This window comes from Aulostomus chinensis, chromosome 20, assembly GCF_037954235.1.
Source record: "Aulostomus chinensis isolate RoL2024-O1b breed Wild chromosome 20, RoL_Achi_v1.0, whole genome shotgun sequence".
NCBI classification, from domain to species: Eukaryota; Metazoa; Chordata; class Actinopteri; order Syngnathiformes; family Aulostomidae; genus Aulostomus; species Aulostomus chinensis.
Genome location: NC_141339.1, coordinates 9664364 through 9683676, shown reverse-complemented (window position 1 = coordinate 9683676; position 19313 = coordinate 9664364). Strand labels below are relative to the sequence as shown.

The window sequence follows — 19313 nt, the reverse complement described above, 5'->3', positions numbered from 1 at the left end:
GTGGGTTATTAGATATTTCTGAGGTTGCACTTTTGATGCAGAAGTATAAATCAGGCTTCACTTGAGCTGACCGGACACAAAACACACACGAGCTTGTGCTGCTGTTTTTGTCAGTACTAGCAGCTGTCTTGGAATTGCGGTACAAAACACCAGGATTTTTATGTTGGAGGCTAAGAAGAGGAAAAAAACCTTAACTACACAATCGTCGGTCCGTGTCACACTAGTATTATTAACAAGTACACAACTGCTGTGGGCAGAGATCAATGTGTGATCAGTCAAAATACATAGAACCAAAAATTTCTTTCTTTTTTTTTTTGATATTTGAAAAAAAGGATCGGTAAAGTAATGCATTGATGTTAAATATTTATTATTTAGTAACAAATTAATGCAATTAACGCGCTCTTGACCCCACGTGTGGATTTAGTTTGAGAGCTGGAAGTTGTGGAGGGCAGTTATGCGCCACGTCTAGTCTGCCAGAAGTTAAAACAAGACCATGTGTCATTCAACATGCTCTGTGGTTTTGCCATAAACAATGATGGAAGAACAGTTAGCATTCCTTCCGGTGTAATTGTGGCATGAGATGCTCTGTTGGTAACATTTGCCTCACATTTTTAATTGTTATGGCTGTGATTGCAAATTGTCATGAATGCATGGAAATAAAATGTTTTCAACTCCTAACACGTATCTGTTCATTGTTTTCACACACTAAGCAAAATCTATTTGAATTCATTACAGAAGATTTTTTTTTTTTAAATCACTCAACATCTTTATATAAAAAAAAGTTCTTGTTGCCAAAATCAATAGTTCCCCAGTAATAAAACAGTGAGGCACTCTGCTAATTCTTATATCGAGGGCCTCGGTCTACCAGTCTTTGTTCCAGCTGCTAGCATTAATGGCATAAAAACATTGCTGCCATTAAAAAATACATATATATAAATGGGGGGAGGGGGGTTCACGGGCTTTAGCAGGTTTTGTTAAGGTGACATCTTAAATACCCCCACTTACATCAGCAGATGTCACAATATAATGCACTGTTGCACTGACAATCAGAAGTGGCAGTACAGGAGCTAATCACAATTTGGAAAATGTTTCCCTTGTCAGTTTCATCTCTTCTTAAATCTATGTTTCATGTCTTGAGCTCATAAAGATATTTTCCCTCCTGCAACACTTCTTTGTGAGTCCAGAATGCAGGAAGAGGCGGCCATGCACACTTAACCTGAAGCTGAAAGAGACTGACTAATTACAACATCAAAACTCTCAAGCGCACGGTAGTTTCAGTTCAATATTTTACCCAAAAAACAAAAAAAAGTGCTAAGAGGTGATTGGCTTGCATAAGAGATTAAAAGGAGGGAATAGCGAAATTCTATCCAAATTTAAAAAGGAATTTCTACAACTCAAAAATCAAGTGTTTAATCTAAAAATGAACAAGAATGTAAAAAACAAATATATAAAAGAAACACAATCCAGTCTTGTCCAGCCCCTTGTTTAAACAATCTTACAGAGCTTAGACGCTCAATGAATACAGAAGTCTTGACGAAGTTTCAGCCTTGTATTTAGAAGACACGTCTGGACCGACCAAAACAAATCATTTTGTACGACCCCTGCTGGCGCGCATCGGTACAAGTTTGCTGAAGGAAACAAACCTTTGTAGAAGTGAACATCCCAGAGTGTTCTTCTTGACTGTTTTTAATGGTTCTATCTCCAAGATCTCCACAACATTTACCAACAGCCTGGGTACCTACAGGAGGAAGAAAATCAAGAAAACGATGACTGTCTTGTACTCATCTGTAAGCAGATGACATTTTTACACAACTCACCTCCTTGTAAAGCATATCCAAACCAAGCATGAGATTGTGGCTGTAATTCTTGGGTGACAGATTATTCTGCAGAGGCGCACGTAAAGCACAAGAGGTGATGTCACTGGGCATATTCATTTGGAGCAAAATGTGCATTTGAGGTAACACTTACTTGTTCATTGCAATAATGGCAAAGATCGTTTGCCCCTATAAAAATTGTCACGAGTTTCCAGTCCTTGTCAAAATTGACCCCCTGCAGGTGTAGTTGACACAGATTGTGAGCGTGATGGTTACCGACATTAAACTGAGGGAAACACGGAGGCTCAAGCGCAGTCTCACCTTGTGCTCTTTCATGGCCTTGATGAGAGCTGTGATTTGTGTCTGGATCTCCCTGTAACAGACCAAAATCAGTTATTCCTGTTACACAGAGAAGTGAAAGGCTTGTTCAGAGGTGTTACTCAGCTGCAGAGGTTCACGGGGATGTTACCACACATTGCGATGGTTGCTCTAACTTTATACTTTTAGGAATCACCCATCAGCATGAATTATGTCAAATAAACAAAATAAAACCTATGCTGAATGTCCATTGTCTCCTGAGAGCGGCCACGTGATGCGGCTTTACAGAGTAACACTGAAGGTACAGTAGCTCAAAGATGGACACAATTCATTCAAGAGTTCAGTTGTATCCTTCTCTACTCTGAGGCCACAGATTCATATGAAAAGATCGCTAAACCCAGCTTAAATGTAATAATTTTTCAGTCAAACTGTAGCACTATCCTTCATCTATTTTTATCATTTGCCACATATGAAACTGGCAAGCTTGACAAACAGAGTGTCTCAAGTTTCTGCCATTGTCATCAGAAGGACGTTACAGAACGAATAATTTTGTATTTGAATATTTTCCAAAAACTTTATATGATTTCAACATATAATTTGCATCATATTAGAATAATACTTGAGTTAATACTATTTCCCTCACAAACTGTGAACTTTACTTTGAAAAGGTTTCATGGCCCCAGACCAGTAATGGTATAGAGGGGATGCAATGTCATTTTTTACACTGGAACCTGACTCTACAATGGGATGGAGTGGCCAAATATATTGCAAAAGAGCTGAATTCATTTTGTTTAAAATAAGACAAAGCAAGGCCTGAATGGTTTATTCATTCATCCGAGCATGACTTCCAATAATCTGAACTTTGCTACAAGCTAAAAAAATCATAGCCCACTCACAGTGCAACAGAGTAGCAACATCCACTCATATCTGTCAAGCTGTGACAACAGCAGCAGAGACGGAGAAAAAAAAACACTCCCTTCATCTTGAACAGAACAATATACTGTATATTGCTGCAGATGGGAATTTATGTCTAGATGTGTTGCTTTTTCACCAACTAGTTGAAAGTAAGATGGTGATAGATTGTTAACTGAGTAGATGAGCCATCTATCTATATGATAAATATGCACATACGAGGTCTTAGCTCCAGGTACAGCCATGTTGAAGCCCTTCTGTCTAGACCCCCGACCTTTGGAGAAGCCTTTAAGAGAGGGGTTGAACTTCCTCAAGATGTCTGCAAAGATATAATGAAAAAAGGATCCACATTTAGAGGCAAACTTTCTCTCTCTCCGGCAGCTGTGGACTAATGACCACATAAGAGGTCTTGAGCTCGGACACTGGTTGAAGTGAGAGTCAAATGTGACACTGAGACATTTTTTTCACCCGTGTTATAGGAAATGAATTGTTGGATGGATAGATGGAATCATAATAAAACAAGTCCACACAAATCACAAGTATGTGAAAAGAAAGCAATAAGTAAAACACTTAAATGTGTAAAATATATGTGTATGTACAGCACATGGATAATAAATAAATGAGTGTGTAACACTAATCTGGCTCCATGTTTCATCTTTACATGAACCCAAGTGGGAAAATGTCAATTTGTGGTTTTACCACCAGGGGCTACTATATGCATGGAACACTTGAAGCTACAGCAAGCGCCATACTAAAGAGGCAGACATGACAGTGATATCGCTCCTCATGTATTTCTCAGCTTGTGCTCACATTTCCCAAAATGACTGATCCTGTTAAGGCCGAAAATTTCTCAAATTATGAGATTAATATTGATAATCACCAGCAATAATTGACTCCAATGTTAAGAATCCTCTTCTTCTGGCTTCAAATGCATAATTCCAAGTATATTTTGGTGTTAAACTTACTTGGTAGTGTTGTGACTGTGTCCAGAGTCCCATCCCCTCCAATGCTTTAAGAAAAAGACAAACTTTTGTTGGTTTTACTCGTAATAGTTATGGTTTTGTTAACTGTGGCCATGGTATACTACCTCCACGACACTCCTTTATGTTCTTGTTTAAGCTCAAACAGAGTCTTTGCTTTAGCACCAGTTCCAGCCTGCGAACAGAAAAATGAGGCTCAAGAGACAAAAAATAAAATACAAAAATGCAGCAGGGGCAAAGATCAGAATCGAAGGAATGAATATCAGAACGTGGACGGAACGAAGCCAAACTGCCTGACTGATAACAAAACTTATTAGAGAGTAAAGAGATCAATAACACCAAATAGCTGATAAGCGCACACACACATAGTAAATGTTACTATCTTTGTGGGCCCCGTTATTGACATTCATCTATTCATATGCATTCATTCACCCCTTTAGCAAGTGGATGCTGATAACTTCAACCTAGTTCTGATTCCACACTTAAAACGGCCATTTAAACTTTTGCAGACAGACATTTTAGATCCCATGAAGCACGCTGGACCCCCCCCCCCCCCCACACACACACACACACACGCATATAATTAAAGTGAGCTCCTGCTTTCTGTCCACACAAGTTTACTTGATAAATGAGAACACATTTACTTAAGCCTGTTTTGGGATAGTTACATATTTTCTTGAGCCTTAACCCCACTGTGCCTAGCTCTTGATCTCACCACTTACCACTCACCAATAAACCAGTGTTTCACCAGTTGGAGGCATGGCATTTGTCTCCAAAACTGGTGGATGACATTACTTTCCCAGTATGTGTTTTGTTGTTCTGTTCATATTTTTTTTTAAAGGTTTTTTTTATTCTAATTTTAGTAAAAAATGACCAGCATGTAATCATGTCATGACACCAACCGTTGCCGAGTCTCCCAGTGCTGCCACCACCTTGATGTCTGCTGGTCTTAGCTGGTGAACTATAAGCGCGCATTCAGAGACAATAAAACAATAACAACAACACGTTATTAAAAAATCACCGCAGTTTAATTTTCACCACCAATCTTTCTTCTTCATTTTCTCAGTTTAATATGAAGGTTTAGTATTCCTTATATTACTTTGTTGTCAATGCAAGCAGTCCAGTCTATTTGCTGCAAATACTAGAGTTTGTTGCCATGTAAATATGTGACATATACAGTCCGTCTCACCTGAGGTTGGCACGCTGGCAGACGGAGTAAGGTCCTTACAAGAGAAGTCACTCCCCCAGTTCTGAGTAGACGGATACAGAATAAAACTGGCAAGTTACACAATCAATCTACTTCAAATATTGCTTTTTCTCCTATCACTTGTGCTACGTGCTTTACGCCCAGACCACACTAGAGAATTTTAAAGATGATGTCGGAAAAAACAAACAAAAAAACAAATTTCAATAAATGCTTTAGTGAAGATGCAGGATCAACACTTGAGATGAGGGTGGGGATCCCTGGAATCTTCCAGAAACTCGATGAGCATGATCAAACATGAACATTCCTTCATTATTCCAGTCACACTACAATATTTCATATTTGGAAAAAGAATATATAAACTGCTTATCAGTTCAGACCAGCTTTTTGTCCAGCAGCCACTGGCAGGAGGGGAGGGTCTGACCTCAATTGTGCCAAACCATGCATGCCACACACACACACACACACACACACACACACACACACACACACACACACACACACACACACACACACACACACACACACACACCAGTTGCTGGACTGATAGTGGCCATTTGGGATTCAAACAAATGCAAATGTCAATCAAACCTTGTTTCACACTGTCTCCTTTGTTTTTTTAATAGCAATTTTTTTCATCTTGGCTCAGCTGCAAGATGGATGGATGATAAACTCACGGTACTGGGCGAAGGCGTTGGTGGGGGACCAGCGTATGTGTAATTGCTGTTGCGATAGGTCCGGATGTACGGTGAGGACTGAGAACAAGGACAACACAGAGAATCAAATCAGACTATTTTGGTCTGAAAGCCATCACACCAATCTAGAGTCACTAACGTTCATGTCCTACCTTGGTCGGACATTTCAGTTTCACATCGACAGAAAAATCCTGCTTGTTACTTTTTTTGCCCACAGGTTCCAGCTGGGGAAACAAGAAAAGTTACGTCGCTCAGCCCAATTGATGCGTGTCATGTACGTATATGCTATTTATTTTGACTGCATTTTCTACATTTCCAAGTTCTTTCTTCTGTATCCACAAAAAAATAAATAAATAAAAAGCAACCTTGGTATTTGGTTCCTACCATGTTGTTCCAGAGTGAGCGGGCCATCTGCGTCTGAGCCTTCTGGCTGAGATGGAAGCAGTCCGCACTGAAGAAGGAACGATCTGGACGGCCATCCTGTGACAAGAGTGTAGTAAATAATGAGTCTGGCTGAGTCAGAAATATCAGCACTGAGGTGTTACTCAGCTGCAGAGGTTCACGGGGATGTTACCACACATTGCAATGGTTGCTCTAACTTTATACTTTTAGGAATCACTTTTAGAAATATCAGCACAGACAATATATGAGTGGGGTGCAGTATATTGGTAGAAACGCTTAGTTGACTTAGTTCACTTAGTTGATCTATTTCCATCCATCGTCATCTTCTGCTTATTCCTTACTAGTAAGGGTCGTGGGGGGGCTGGAGCCTATCCCAGCATCTACGGGCGAGAGGCGGGGTACACCCTGGACAGGTCGCCAGTCCATCGCAGGGCCAACATAGAGAGACGAACAACCATTCACACTCATATTTAAACCTAACTGCTAACCACTGCACCACTGTGCAGCCCTGACTGATCTATTTTTCCTATAATATGAGATTACTTGTAGTAGATGGTGGACATTTTACCATTAGTCAATTAGATTTGTTCATATTTTTTAGAAAAGTATGAAGAAAAGTTTCAAATTGTTGAAATTATCAGTGAATACGCTGACACATACCATTTTTTTTACTTCCCTAACTGTGAACCTCAGTGGTATTTTTGCTGTCCAACTTATAAATTTGATCAATCAATACATTTGAGTTCCGACTTTAAAACTTTGACTTACGCAGTTTGAGTCAAAATTTAACAACATTCTGTAAATGGGTGGCCTTCGCAATCTGCCAGTAGTGCAGAAACACATAGCAGTGCAGAGCCTAATCAGATGCAACTCCAAGATTTTTTAAATTTTTAACCAACATTTAAGGAAAGGGACCCGAGACTATTTGCATCTCTGGGAGTAAATTGGTTGGAAGCAATAATAAGAACCTCTGTTTTGTCTGCGTGATGCACCAAACACTTGAGTACAGTAAATATGTAAACCTTTGCAGTGTTACTGACCGGTATTTTGGGAACGATGACTTCTCTGAAGAAAGGCTGGACGACCACAGTAAAGTCTGAGCGAGTGTCATAGCGACTTGACTCCACAAGTTCAGTCAGTAAATGCTGCATGAGGACGTAGGATGATGATGATGATGATGATGATGATGATGATGATGATGATGCAGATGGGGGGCAAGAATAATGATCACAGTGTAACTTCTCGCTTACTTGATAGCCTCTGTTGAGGTCCTCCACCTTCTGAAGAGCAGGAGATGCAGACTTCGGCAAGATAACACAAGGACAGAGAATACTGGCGAAGGAGAGATCGTATTATTCCACTCTCTATGTCTATCAGAGATGAGAGATGGTAGAATGTATTGATAGTAGGAGACTGTTGCTGTGCTAGGCTACTCACTTGACCAGCCAAGTCGGGCATTTCAAAGAGGGGTCCAAGTGCATGTCTCTCAGTGGGAGAATGTGAAGCGCTTCAACTAAGTTCACCAAAGCCCGAGGCACCTGTTAGAGACCAGCTCAGTTAATGTGCACATAACACTCAAGTAGAGAATCAGTATGTCTGAAGCACGGTACCTCTTTGTGTAGATAATCTAGGCCTTCGCGAATATTGTGGATGTAATTCTCTACGGAATAAAATAGCTGCAAAACACAAAAGAAGAAATGTTTCCCAAGTGTTCGGCTTCTCCAACTACAGCTGATGAGTTATTACTTGAGACTGGCACTCACAGAATTGTAGCAGTGGTCACAGATGTCATTCCCACCGATAAAAACAGTAATCACTTTCCAGTCGGATTCAAAATTGATTCTCTGCAGAGGAAGGAGAATATCAGGGGATGTGTGTCATGATGTTTTCTGCCCAAGTCAATGTAGATTTTTCGATAAGACTCCATAATACTTTAGGCTTTTTCTAATTGGTGTTACTGTGCAGGCTCTGAATGAGCAGGTTTAATCTTGCGGTAAATATGAAAAATTGTGTACAAAATTTAAAAACATACACAGGGGCATTCATAAGTACTCTGTTGGCCCCAGATGAAGGTGACATGGGGGGTGTCTGTTCCAGCTCAGAGCCCATGTCAATCACCTGTTTTTTTTTTGCCAACGCAAGAGGTGTCCCAGAAGTTTCCGGCCTCACCCAGAAAGCAATTTCATGTCCTTATAAAATTTCTGCCTCATGTAGATGATCAGCTGAGTACATTGCATTATTCTGTCACAGGTCTGCTAAGACATTTTGCCACTTGAGTCAATGTGTAGTGATCTCACATGCTTGACCAGGAGGGTGCTGATCTTCAGTGCTGCTTCTATCCTGCTTGAAAGCAGCTCACCACTCATTGTATGAATGAATTCATGGGTTTGCTTGGCTGACAGTTTTTTGATATGCATATACTTGACAAATGTTTGTAGCTCGGATTTCTCCCTTTTTTCCCCAAAACTCAGTGAAGTATTTTGAATCATTTGGTAAAACATCTTCGCTTAACTATGACCGAATCATGCAATATACCCTGCTGAACTTCCAAAGGGTAAGTATGATATATAGAATAGTATCACGCTTGTGAGGAGATTCTGACACAGCTTTACATCTTTCATACATATGGCATACATATGGAGGAGGTGACAAAGTCTGAAAAGCCAATTTTGTCAACAAAAAAACCCCAACATATACACATGCAAGGGTAAGAATATGTTCATAGTGGTGCAACTTACAGAGTCATTCTTCATCCTCGCCACCAGGGCTTGCACCTGTGATGGTATGTCCCTTAAAACACATAGTTGTTAAGATGAAAAAAATATAACTGAGTTTATTCTTCCATTTTAAAGTAATTGGTTGACATGATTAAAATGAAAACTAAAATTGTTTTACATCAGCAAATAAATCTTGGTTCCTGGTCTGATTCAACAGCCCGGTTTTCAATTTTTTCACGGTACAATTAAGCCGATGCTCGCAAAATATCAACTGTTTGCTTCTCAATTACTTAAAAATAATAAAGCAGTTATTCTGATTTAACTAAAGGTAAAGATAATGTGAAAAGGCCTCTGGAAGGACACACTTGCTCTTTGCTCCTGCAACAGCCTGGTTGAGAAAAGCCTTAGGAGTCTGCTGTTTGCCCCTCCCAACAGAGTAGCCCGTCAGGTTGTGGTTAAAATACTTCAAAATGTCTGTTTAAAACAAACAAACAAACAAACAAACAAACAAACACATTCAACCTGTAAATGTGTAAACGAGAGCGATAAAATCTTTAATTAAAATGAACCATAAATCCAAACACTCACTGGGTAGAGTCGTTACAGTTGTGAGGTTCTCATCTCCACCAGCACTGTAGAGAAGTTATACAGCATATCAGGCCATCAAAACAAAAGAACAAATTGAATTTCTTACCGAAGGAATAAATTAATATTCATGGATGCTGCAATATTGTGTCTTAATTTCGTTGAAAAGGTTGAGTCACCTCCAGGATAAACCTCTGTACTGAGTCAGGACGTCCAGTACGTTGCTCTGACTGGATGCAATACCGTTGCCTGCCTGACAGTTAGAGGAAGACAGTAGCAGGATCACATTAGATGCATATTAGCGCACCAGCACCTGGTGGTCTATAACAGTCCTGAGGAAATAATGCAGGTTGGCATCCTCTTTTTTTACAACATTGAAAAGTGGGAATGGAATGTGTTGTGCGTTTAGTTCTTCTTATTTTCAGATGGAATGTTTTTCGAATTCTTTTAGTTAGTTGGCCTTGAAGTGTTTGCTTTTACCTCACTGAATCCAATTTTGTGGTACATATTAACAAATTAGATATAAGTCAGTGTTTACATTTCACTTTCTATCATTTCATTTTAAATTTTCATGATTTCATATTCATTTTATTTTTTTGTTTCTTTGAGTGTGTTCAAAACTGCTCCACTTTCTACACCTATAGAAATCGTCTAAATGTCTATTAAGGCCTCAAGATCTTTAAAGTGTTTACACTGATTGTTATGTAATTATTGTAGCAAATGGACTCATTTTTATATAGCGCCTTTCTACCTTAGCAGTTTACAGTGTCATCTCATTCACCCATTCACACACACACTCACACACTGATGGTGAAGGCTGCCATGCAAGGCGCCAACCTACTCATCAGGAGTAATTATTGGTTCAGTATCTTGCTCAAGGACACTTCGACATGGTCACCGGGGGAAGTGAGAATCAAACCAACGACCCTTCAGTTAGTAGACGGCCACTCTATCCTCCAAGCCATGCCGCCCATTAAAGCTGTTTATTATTAAGTAATCTATTTCTTGTGCTGATCAGTAAATTGGTCAATAAAGATCTGTATCTGTAAACACTTCACAACTCTCATTGGCAGGATTATCTATTATGTCATGTAATTTCAGGTCTTTAATAGCATTTATTTTATGACGGATTCACTTGTTGAATCTTTGCATCATTGCTGTTCAGCTCATCAATGGATGTTCAGATCAAATACGTATGTGTCTCACTTTAAATGATTAAAAAACAGACAAAATGTTCATATTTTATATCTGCTGATCTTGGGCTGTGCAATTATTCCAAATTTAATCAAAACTGCAATATGGTCCACGAAAATTTCAAATTAGTCAAGGTACGATATTAGTTAAAGGCCAACTGTGTGTTAAATAACATTTTATATTACATATTGTGGCGCTGGAGAGATGTTCAGCGAACACATCATATTCTACTGCTTTAAGAAAACAATTTTGGTAAATACAAATCCTCACAACAACCATATCCTTTTGATCTTTTTGATCTTTTTTTCAATACAAATGCTAATAAAAATGTAAAAATTAAAACTCCTTCTAAGATAGCAAATAATATGCAAAGTGAAAATAATCTTGATCAGATGGTTTGTTTGTCTTTTCAAAATCGTGCAGCCCTACACTGACCACTAACGTTCTACTGTGTGTATGCAGTCTATATTGTCATGTTACATTTTTAACAAATCTTCTGTCGGCATTATTTTCTTTCAGATTATATGGCTGTTTTGGATTTCTTTCTATCCGCATATGAGAAATGAAAACAACAACAAGGTCATGAAGCAGAACTCACTGTCAGAGAGTCTCCTACAGCGGCGATGACTTTGACATCTCCTGGCCTGAGTTCATGCACTGGGAAAATACACAGGCCAATCAGAGCAATAGGGACTGAAAAAAACGTGCATTAACACTGTCGTAAACTTGGACTCCAAAATATGAATGAACATAAAGTTTAGTATTGTATGGGTTTGATTTGGTACAGTGTCAGAAAGTTGATGTGCTTGTCTAATCTCCCTTACCTGCGGGCCTTGTAATGTAAAAAGCATCAGCATTTAATGTCTTTTAAACACATAGTTTATGGATAAAATCTTCCAGGTATAAGGATTAATCTAAAAATATCTCTAAAATGCTTTTATTGACAGGATATTTATATCTGAGAATTTAATAGTACACGCTCTTACCTGAGGTGGGGGTGGTGGTGGAGTGGCTGAAGTCCTCGCAGGGCATCTCAGTGCCTGTAAACTGCCAGCACACACAGAACACGCACACAGTCAGAACTTAACGGGGAGAGCACGACGCCCCCACAGGTCTCATTAGACAGAATACCAGCAAATGATACTCACTGGTTTAACGAGAGGAGATGAATGGCTTTGGTGATATGAAGGAGAATTTCCCTCTGTCCTAAGGAAGGGTCGGTCCTTGAGGAGGCACAAAGATGGCCGCAGAGAGGAGGATGAGGAAAGATACAATTCACCGTTTAATTGCAGGTCACTATTTAATCTTTGCCGGTTTGATCAGAATCTAACTCACCTCAGCAGGACAGGGCACTGTGGTGATCTTTCCATTCATGTCTGTGTGATGTTGTCCGCTCGCAGGCTGCAGCTGAAAGATGAATGAATCCTCATGTTGCAGAAAGTGTGAAGAATAACTGTATATGTGCACGAGAAATAAAGCTGTTCGACCTCACCAGGTTTATCCACAACTGCACCAGCAGTTTATCAGTTTCATGAGACAGTTGAGACTCGGAGAGAGGCTTCCCACTCTGCGCAGAGAACACCAGTATGTAACGTTTGATTGATAAAGCGGGAACATCTTCAGTTCTGTCTCAAAACACAACTGTCATCATCTTATAAAATAAGGCTGTTCAAGGTCTTGAGAAGTGCAACTGCATAGTTAATGTTGAAGCTGTGTACAAACATTCTGTGGCGCACAAGATAAAATTAAACCGGCATCAAGTGGGTGGTTTTGATTGCGTGTTTCAATGTCAGGGTTGAGGAATTAGAGAGAGCTTCCCAGGCCTCTGCAGCTTGCTCATCGGCTCTGAGAAGCTAGCTGCTCAGCATTTGCTTGGCACAAAACACCCTTTCAGTGCTTGACTCAGCCCAGCTGCCTTTTCCATTGTCGACTAACGGCTAACCTACAAACTGTTTGATTTGGAGCAATATTGTTTTTCCACCGCTAATTCCCCTCTTACCCAGCAAGAATGAAAGATGAGCTATTACAGTTAATAATCTTTTACAACAATTCAACGACTAAATTGCAGCCCAAAATCACAAGCGAATGGTTAGCTGTAGCCAGAGGATAATCAGGCACAGAGCTTTTGCACTTGTGCAAAATGGATCAGACTGCTTGTACGGATTGGACACTGACACCCAAATGTGTTTAGGACAGTGAGTTGCATTGTGGGTAATGTTGGTGCAAGGTTTGTTAAGGAAGAGGAATTCATGTAAAAATAAAACAGCATCCCTGGCTTTGTTGCAACTATTTACACTCCTTTAAGTCTATTCTGAAACATAACCCAGTTCTTCTTGCCTCAGCATCAGGATTTATTAAGAAGTGAAAGGGCGAGGGTGGAAGGGAGGCGTCAGCCGAATGCGTGTGACTCACAGCAATAGACGAGGGGTCTGCGATGAAAGGTGTATCCTGCAGAACAACGGTGAAGTCATCTCGGTCACTGTACCAGTGCTTCTTCACCATGAGCTCCTCCAAAGACCCCTAGTCGATGATGTTTGAGTGAGAAATCATGCAGAGTTTTTGTAAAGCAACTTTCAACAACAGGGCTACCCAAAGGAAAAAATGGCACGTTTTCTATGCATCATTTATACATCTGGCTGTAGGTGTTCAGCGGGTTATGACTGGTGATTCTCAGGCAAACAAAAGAACTCAAGTATCACAGCACAATTAAGAAATCTAGTTAAGACTAATGAGATGTAGTGAGGACAAACCTGCATAGCTTGAGTCAACATGGCCCTCAGAAGTCTAACCTCTCCTTCGTGATATTCTTCCATACATGGACACATCCTATCAGTAAAAATAGAAAAATAGAAAAATAAATCAATAACATGGCTGTTTTTTTTACTTTAACTCATTTTGACTTATTTATTGAAACAAACCCCAAATAACTCTGATCTGATCTGACACAGAGGCCGTTCTGAAACAGTAGAATTCCCCCGACGCCCACAGAAACTTTTCATTTTTGTACAAAATGACTTGCCTTTGCCCTACTCTTCTATAAACAGCTTTTCATCAATCAATAAACAACGCTCAGAATAACCTGGAACTTATCAACCGAACAGCCCACGTGTTGCATCAGGTCAAAATAGCTTCATGAATGTTGTTGAGAATAATCAAATCTAGGGTCTCTAACCCTGACATTGCCTATACTTCATATTTTAGATATCATTTTAGAGTAACTTACTTGTTCGGAGAAGAGTCATGATCTCCATCCCATACTGCAACGCTGACAATTGTCCGTTTCAGCTGCAACATTTGGCATAAAATGATTGAATACTGGCAATATTTTGAAAACAAATTGTAGGGATATACTAATAATCATAAGAAGGAGAATATACCTGGGAGTGCAGCAGCCGCAGAGCATCATCCACCCCTCCAACCACTGATCTGGTAACAGACTCAATCTGTGCACAGACACACATCTGTGACACACACATCAACCTATTTCCTCTATCAGATGTCAGTATATATCGGATTTTCCTTCTTAAATGTCGCATGCTGACATAACACTTGTGACAAATGTGGAAATTTACACAGAATAAAAGCATTTTCTTCATTAACATCTTCAACACACAGACTTTATCGCTTGTCTTTGGGACACTAACAGACAAACTTAAGAGCTAATCACAGCAGTTTAAGAACAAGTGTTAGAGAAACAGTTCTCTACAGGAAAGCTTCAATTAGCACGTCAAGGACGGTTTTGCATTTGCAAATGTGTCATCCACAGGAATACAGAACCATGGGAGTTTGAAAGACGTGGCTTGCACTAAACATTGTAATCAATTCTGGTCCATACCTCAATGATCATTTTACAGCATTTATATGAAGGTTTGTGTGTTTACCTGCAGCTTCTGGCAAGCGCAGAGCTGATCCACTGGAACAAAGACAACCAGCAGCTTCCAAGAATCCTGTAAGAATATGCATATCCATGTTTTTATTCCAATTATTTGTATACATTATCGCCAAATTTTTAAAATGTCCATTTTTCCAAGGCGTGGTAAATGTTATTAAACACACAATGGACACTATAAATTAGGCCTTAATTTGGAAAAACAGTCATTCAAGCATCTACCTGACCGCTCTTGAAGTAAGTGGACACCTCCTTTGCTTGCTCTAGCAGTGAACTGTAAAAACATGGAAGAAAAGATTAAAAATCCTGTGACGCAGCCAGTTATTGACAGCGCAGTTCTCAGAAAGTTCTGTACCTGTGGTGGGAGTACTGAGAGGAATAAAGGTTTGTTTCCTCCAAAGGACGACTGATCAGTGCAGGGTTGAACAGGCTCATCAGCTCTGATAGACAGAAAGAAAGACAAGCTTCAGTACCATGACTCTGACTTTCAAAAAACAGTTTAACTGAGACGCTTTGTTAAATTTCGAAACATTTTTCAATTGAGAAAAAATGTTTTTCTGAGTTTATGAGATCAATTTTCCAAAACAAAAAAACCCCAGCTGTTTCTAGATTGAGATTTTTTTTTAAAATGTAACTCCTTTTTACTTAATTCATGACTTAGTCGTTCATCCAGAAAAACAGATCCGTTTTTTTGTTTACTCAAGTGAATGCAAAAAAAACAATACTTTTCAGTCCACAGAATCAGAATCAGTGTATTAACATTAACAATGTCCAGTAGAGACCTTAATTCTAATAAAACCTTATATTAGGAGCAAACATAACAGGGTTACAGAGTTTGAACATGGTTTCATTCCAACAAGAAAACTTTACAGCTCACAATCAATCTATTTTCCCTGAGTTCTAATCTGCACTCCTTTTCTCATGAAAGGCCCTCATTAAAGATAAGAGGCCAGAGACCTGGTGTGTTACCGGTGTATCGGGGTGCACTGTTTCAAATTATCATTGTCAGTTCAGATATCAGCCCAGTAAAGATAACGCACAGTAGGATATCAACAGCTTCAGATGAATTATGCATATGGAACCTGACAGGTGATCCTAGTGAGGAAACTTTTTGGTTCCAGCTTCTCATCAAGATATCATTTTTAAGGTAGAACTCAGTGAGTCCAAGAAATGTGTGAGCGGACCTGGATCCCATTAATTAACTTGAAAAGATGAACAAATAAACTACAAACCACAAAAAAGACAATGAAAGTTACCTTGGAATCTCGATAGTACGTCGGACAGCTCGGCACTACAGGATAAAGGAAACTCAGTATTATTTTCAGGCTTTGCAAAGTAAATATTCTTGTAATGTTAAGGCTGGTGCTGCTCGGAGCTCACCTGTGTGTATGAGGTGCAAGAGAGGCAAACACAGCCACATCTGCAGGCTTCACGCTGTTCACTTCAAGCAGAGAGAAAACATAAAAGTCAATTATTTACATAATTTATTTGATATCTGAAAAAATACTGTTACACAATTGTTATTTAATTCAAGATGTGGAGAGTAGCTAAAAACATGCACTCAAATACTCTGTAACTGTGTAAGATTTAAGATATTAATCCCTCTACTTAAAATATGGATATATGTCTATGAATATACATAGTCATATATACATATCGTTATATAGTTATATGTATACATGGAGCACAGAAAATATATCCCAAAAAACATCTTAATGCAGGTTTGTAGCCACAGTAAACAATCAACCTCTTTAAAACTGTACAAACTCAACTAATAAGTCGCAAAACCTAACTGCCAACAGTTAGCAAGTTTGTTCTAATAACCTTGAGTTAGTAAGTTAACGTATAAAGTAGTATAAAAGGGAAAAAAACTGAAGTGAGCGGTTAATATTTGAGTACATGTTTTAAGCTACTCTCCACCGCTGGAATCAATTACAAAAAAAATTGTACAAACACAATAAATAAAATTACACTTTCCAACAAAACAACAGGCCGGTGTTGTACATACTGTATCGTATCCTATATAACTTAGCCAATATATACACAGAATTTACACTGTACATTTGACATTTCTCCTTTTCTATGTCAAAAATTACCTTTTGACCAGATACATTTATTGTTTGTTTGTTTAATGTTTAGAATTTTAAGGATGTATCATGAACTGCCAGTGCATAGACTGTGCATCAGCGGTGGAGAAAATTCTGATTTAGCGTGATTTAGCGTGATTTAGCGTGACTTTATTAAAAGTAGCATAACTGCGTCATAAAATATGACAGAAATGCTGTTACATGCTCTGTGGATTTTATAAAGGAATTCACAACTATCAAAAGTACAGTCGGTTACATAATTGAACTACGGCGAAAAAGAAATATGATGTGGCATGAAATTAACACTGAAAGCACAGTGCAAATCTTTACAATTTCCAATCCAAATCCTGCCTTTATGCTTCACCCTCCAAATCAATAGAAGGTTTTGAATGATTTCCACACGATGATGTCTATTTGACGTACCAGTCAGAGGTGGCGGCTGGGAGCGGACCATCTGAGTGCATGGCAATCCACTGACTGACGATGAGGAGAGAAAATAAACAATACACCAAAGACATTCATACTTATATCAGAAGAGCCGAAAGTAAACATCTGAACATCAATGCAAGTCCATCTGAGGCACAAGTTGGTTGATAATGGTTCTGTTTATAATAGTGAAATGAGACCTGGAACTGTCCATGAGAGCCCCAGGAGGGTGATCAGAACCAGCTGTCGATGCATGGTTTTTCTGATTTTCTCCGGCTTTGTCTTCACAGATGTTTTTTGCAGCCGTGCTTCCTCTCCGCTCTCCGCGTTTGGCGGTTGGGCTTCTTTCTATGTCATTATCTGTCCAACCTGGCCAATAAATGATACATATCATATCTATAAACAGGAGGGGGCGGGACTGACTTGTTCAAAGGACATGGTCATAAGGTTTAGTAATGAAACAATGGCTCTGATAAGTAAATAATAAAACTCTGTTGAAGTGATGAGTGAAATTTGACTTAGGTTAAAAACGTCCACTCTTTTATTTCATGCTGTGCTGCTGCCAAACAAGTCCGACAGAAAAGTTGTTATCGTCTCTGTTAGAAGAGCAATAAATGGTCTCCCCAGCTGTAATATCAGTTAGGAATAGTTAATCTAATGAACAGGAAACACACTCAAACTATTCAATTATCATTATATAACTAAATCATAATAGCTACAAACAGGATTAAATGTATCTTCTGTGTTTTTATACAGTGTCTCCAGATTAGACTGTTCAATCCCATGAAACCTAATGAATCCATTTCATCACCTACAAAAACACTGAGCGTTCGCTGATGTTCTTTTCTCAACACACAAATATGAAGTAATCCCTGTCTTGTTGACTTGACCTCTGTGCTACAACAGTTTAGGGTTAGTAACAGTCAGTAATCCCAGGAATGGTTATTTCCTTGCAAAACACCACAGAAATAGTAACCTTTTATTAGACTTCACTGATTGGTCATCAGTCTGTTTTTGAATTGATTTTAAGATCTTTTAATTGCTGTTCAAATCACGCCACAGGCAAGCATCACAATAGCCATCAGAGAAGAGTTGAAATTTAGAGTTCACTGAGGCCACTTTGGCACTCAGACACTGGCATTTTAGTTGATTCAGAGTTCAGAGTTCAGAGAAATCCAAATAAATGTATTGTCTTTGGCCCTCACCTGTCGTATAGTCACACAGAAACTGTTCAGCCCTTTTAAAAACAACAACAATAACCCTGAACTGTAATTTTGTCCGCAGGTAAATGTACCCCCTTTCCAAAATACATATGACTTTAATTTAAATAAAAAACAAGGTACAGTTTCATGTGAATGAAGTTTTTTTTTACCCTAAATTCCAAAAAGTAATACGAAAGCTGTGGCAATAAGTTGAAATGAAGTTTACTAAAAAGGTGTAACAGAATTTAGTGATAATATATAATTTATGCTTTATAAACAGTCAAACCAGATGGAGTCATTTCTGAGGATGACAACTGCATAGTTGACATTGTCTTTACAATGCAAAGGTGAACAATTTCTAGTCAGCTCATCATTTTCTTAATCTTTTTGTATCATTATTTAGTGAACTTGCAAGTTGATATTGCAGTATTTATACTACAATTTTATTGATTTTTACAGAATTATATACATTTTCATTTCTTGAAAATCATTTCCCTTGTTTGTTTTCCAACTATTTTTTTTTTTACACAAAAATGGCTGTAAAAATAAAGTTTGATTTGATTCTAACAAGAACAGCCATGTCTCTTGTTGCCCTCTCATGAAGTGAGTTGACCACTAATCAGAGGAGACACAAGAGATAGTCAAGGGTTTATGACAATGTGAGATTATAGTTCTGTAAAAAGTGATGACATTATAAAGTGATCAAATGACCACTTTATCCTCATGCAGCAAAAGTGCAAAACGAAGAAACTTCATCAGGGAAAAAAATGTTCATTTAGCGTTGACCGAGATACTCTCCATAAAACTTCTAACGTTCAACGTATATTACTCAAAATGCTTTTTGCAAATGCTCACATTTGTCTGTAAGTCTGCTGTTTGTTAGTAGGA

The 19313-nt window shown here is 38.8% G+C and overlaps 2 protein-coding genes across 3 annotated transcripts in view; one reads left to right on the top strand and one right to left on the bottom strand.

Annotated features, from left to right (window-relative positions):
- LOC147242760 (uncharacterized) overlaps positions 1–678 on the top strand; it is a 4494-nt gene extending 3816 nt beyond the window's left edge. For both annotated transcript variants that reach the window (XM_086190165.1, XM_086190166.1), the window contains exon 3: positions 1–678. This exon is cut by the window's left edge and continues 1069 nt beyond it. The gene's annotated coding sequence lies outside the window, so the exon portion shown is untranslated.
- Positions 1–17585, bottom strand: part of LOC147242759 (phospholipase B1, membrane-associated-like) — a 24288-nt gene extending 6703 nt beyond the window's left edge. The window contains exons 1-37 of the mRNA XM_086190163.1: positions 17424–17585; positions 17221–17274; positions 16091–16151; positions 15967–16001; positions 15066–15150; positions 14933–14984; positions 14703–14768; positions 14199–14264; positions 14045–14106; positions 13572–13647; positions 13234–13341; positions 12314–12388; positions 12157–12228; positions 11970–12044; positions 11808–11868; positions 11420–11478; positions 9807–9880; positions 9631–9674; positions 9408–9516; positions 9064–9115; positions 8089–8169; positions 7936–8001; positions 7763–7863; positions 7576–7657; positions 7366–7470; positions 6308–6403; positions 6076–6147; positions 5906–5983; positions 5214–5274; positions 4927–4985; positions 4132–4199; positions 4010–4053; positions 3264–3363; positions 2136–2187; positions 1969–2049; positions 1818–1883; positions 1644–1738 (exon numbers count right to left, since the gene is read on the bottom strand). Of these exons, the coding sequence (XP_086046289.1) occupies positions 1644–1738; positions 1818–1883; positions 1969–2049; positions 2136–2187; positions 3264–3363; positions 4010–4053; positions 4132–4199; positions 4927–4985; positions 5214–5274; positions 5906–5983; positions 6076–6147; positions 6308–6403; positions 7366–7470; positions 7576–7657; positions 7763–7863; positions 7936–8001; positions 8089–8169; positions 9064–9115; positions 9408–9516; positions 9631–9674; positions 9807–9880; positions 11420–11478; positions 11808–11868; positions 11970–12044; positions 12157–12228; positions 12314–12388; positions 13234–13341; positions 13572–13647; positions 14045–14106; positions 14199–14264; positions 14703–14768; positions 14933–14984; positions 15066–15150; positions 15967–16001; positions 16091–16151; positions 17221–17274; positions 17424–17478 (2648 nt within the window). The 5' untranslated portion in view covers positions 17479–17585. The remainder of the gene's footprint in view (positions 1–1643; positions 1739–1817; positions 1884–1968; positions 2050–2135; positions 2188–3263; positions 3364–4009; positions 4054–4131; positions 4200–4926; positions 4986–5213; positions 5275–5905; positions 5984–6075; positions 6148–6307; positions 6404–7365; positions 7471–7575; positions 7658–7762; positions 7864–7935; positions 8002–8088; positions 8170–9063; positions 9116–9407; positions 9517–9630; positions 9675–9806; positions 9881–11419; positions 11479–11807; positions 11869–11969; positions 12045–12156; positions 12229–12313; positions 12389–13233; positions 13342–13571; positions 13648–14044; positions 14107–14198; positions 14265–14702; positions 14769–14932; positions 14985–15065; positions 15151–15966; positions 16002–16090; positions 16152–17220; positions 17275–17423) is intronic.
- Between the last annotated feature and the right edge of the window lie 1728 nt (positions 17586–19313).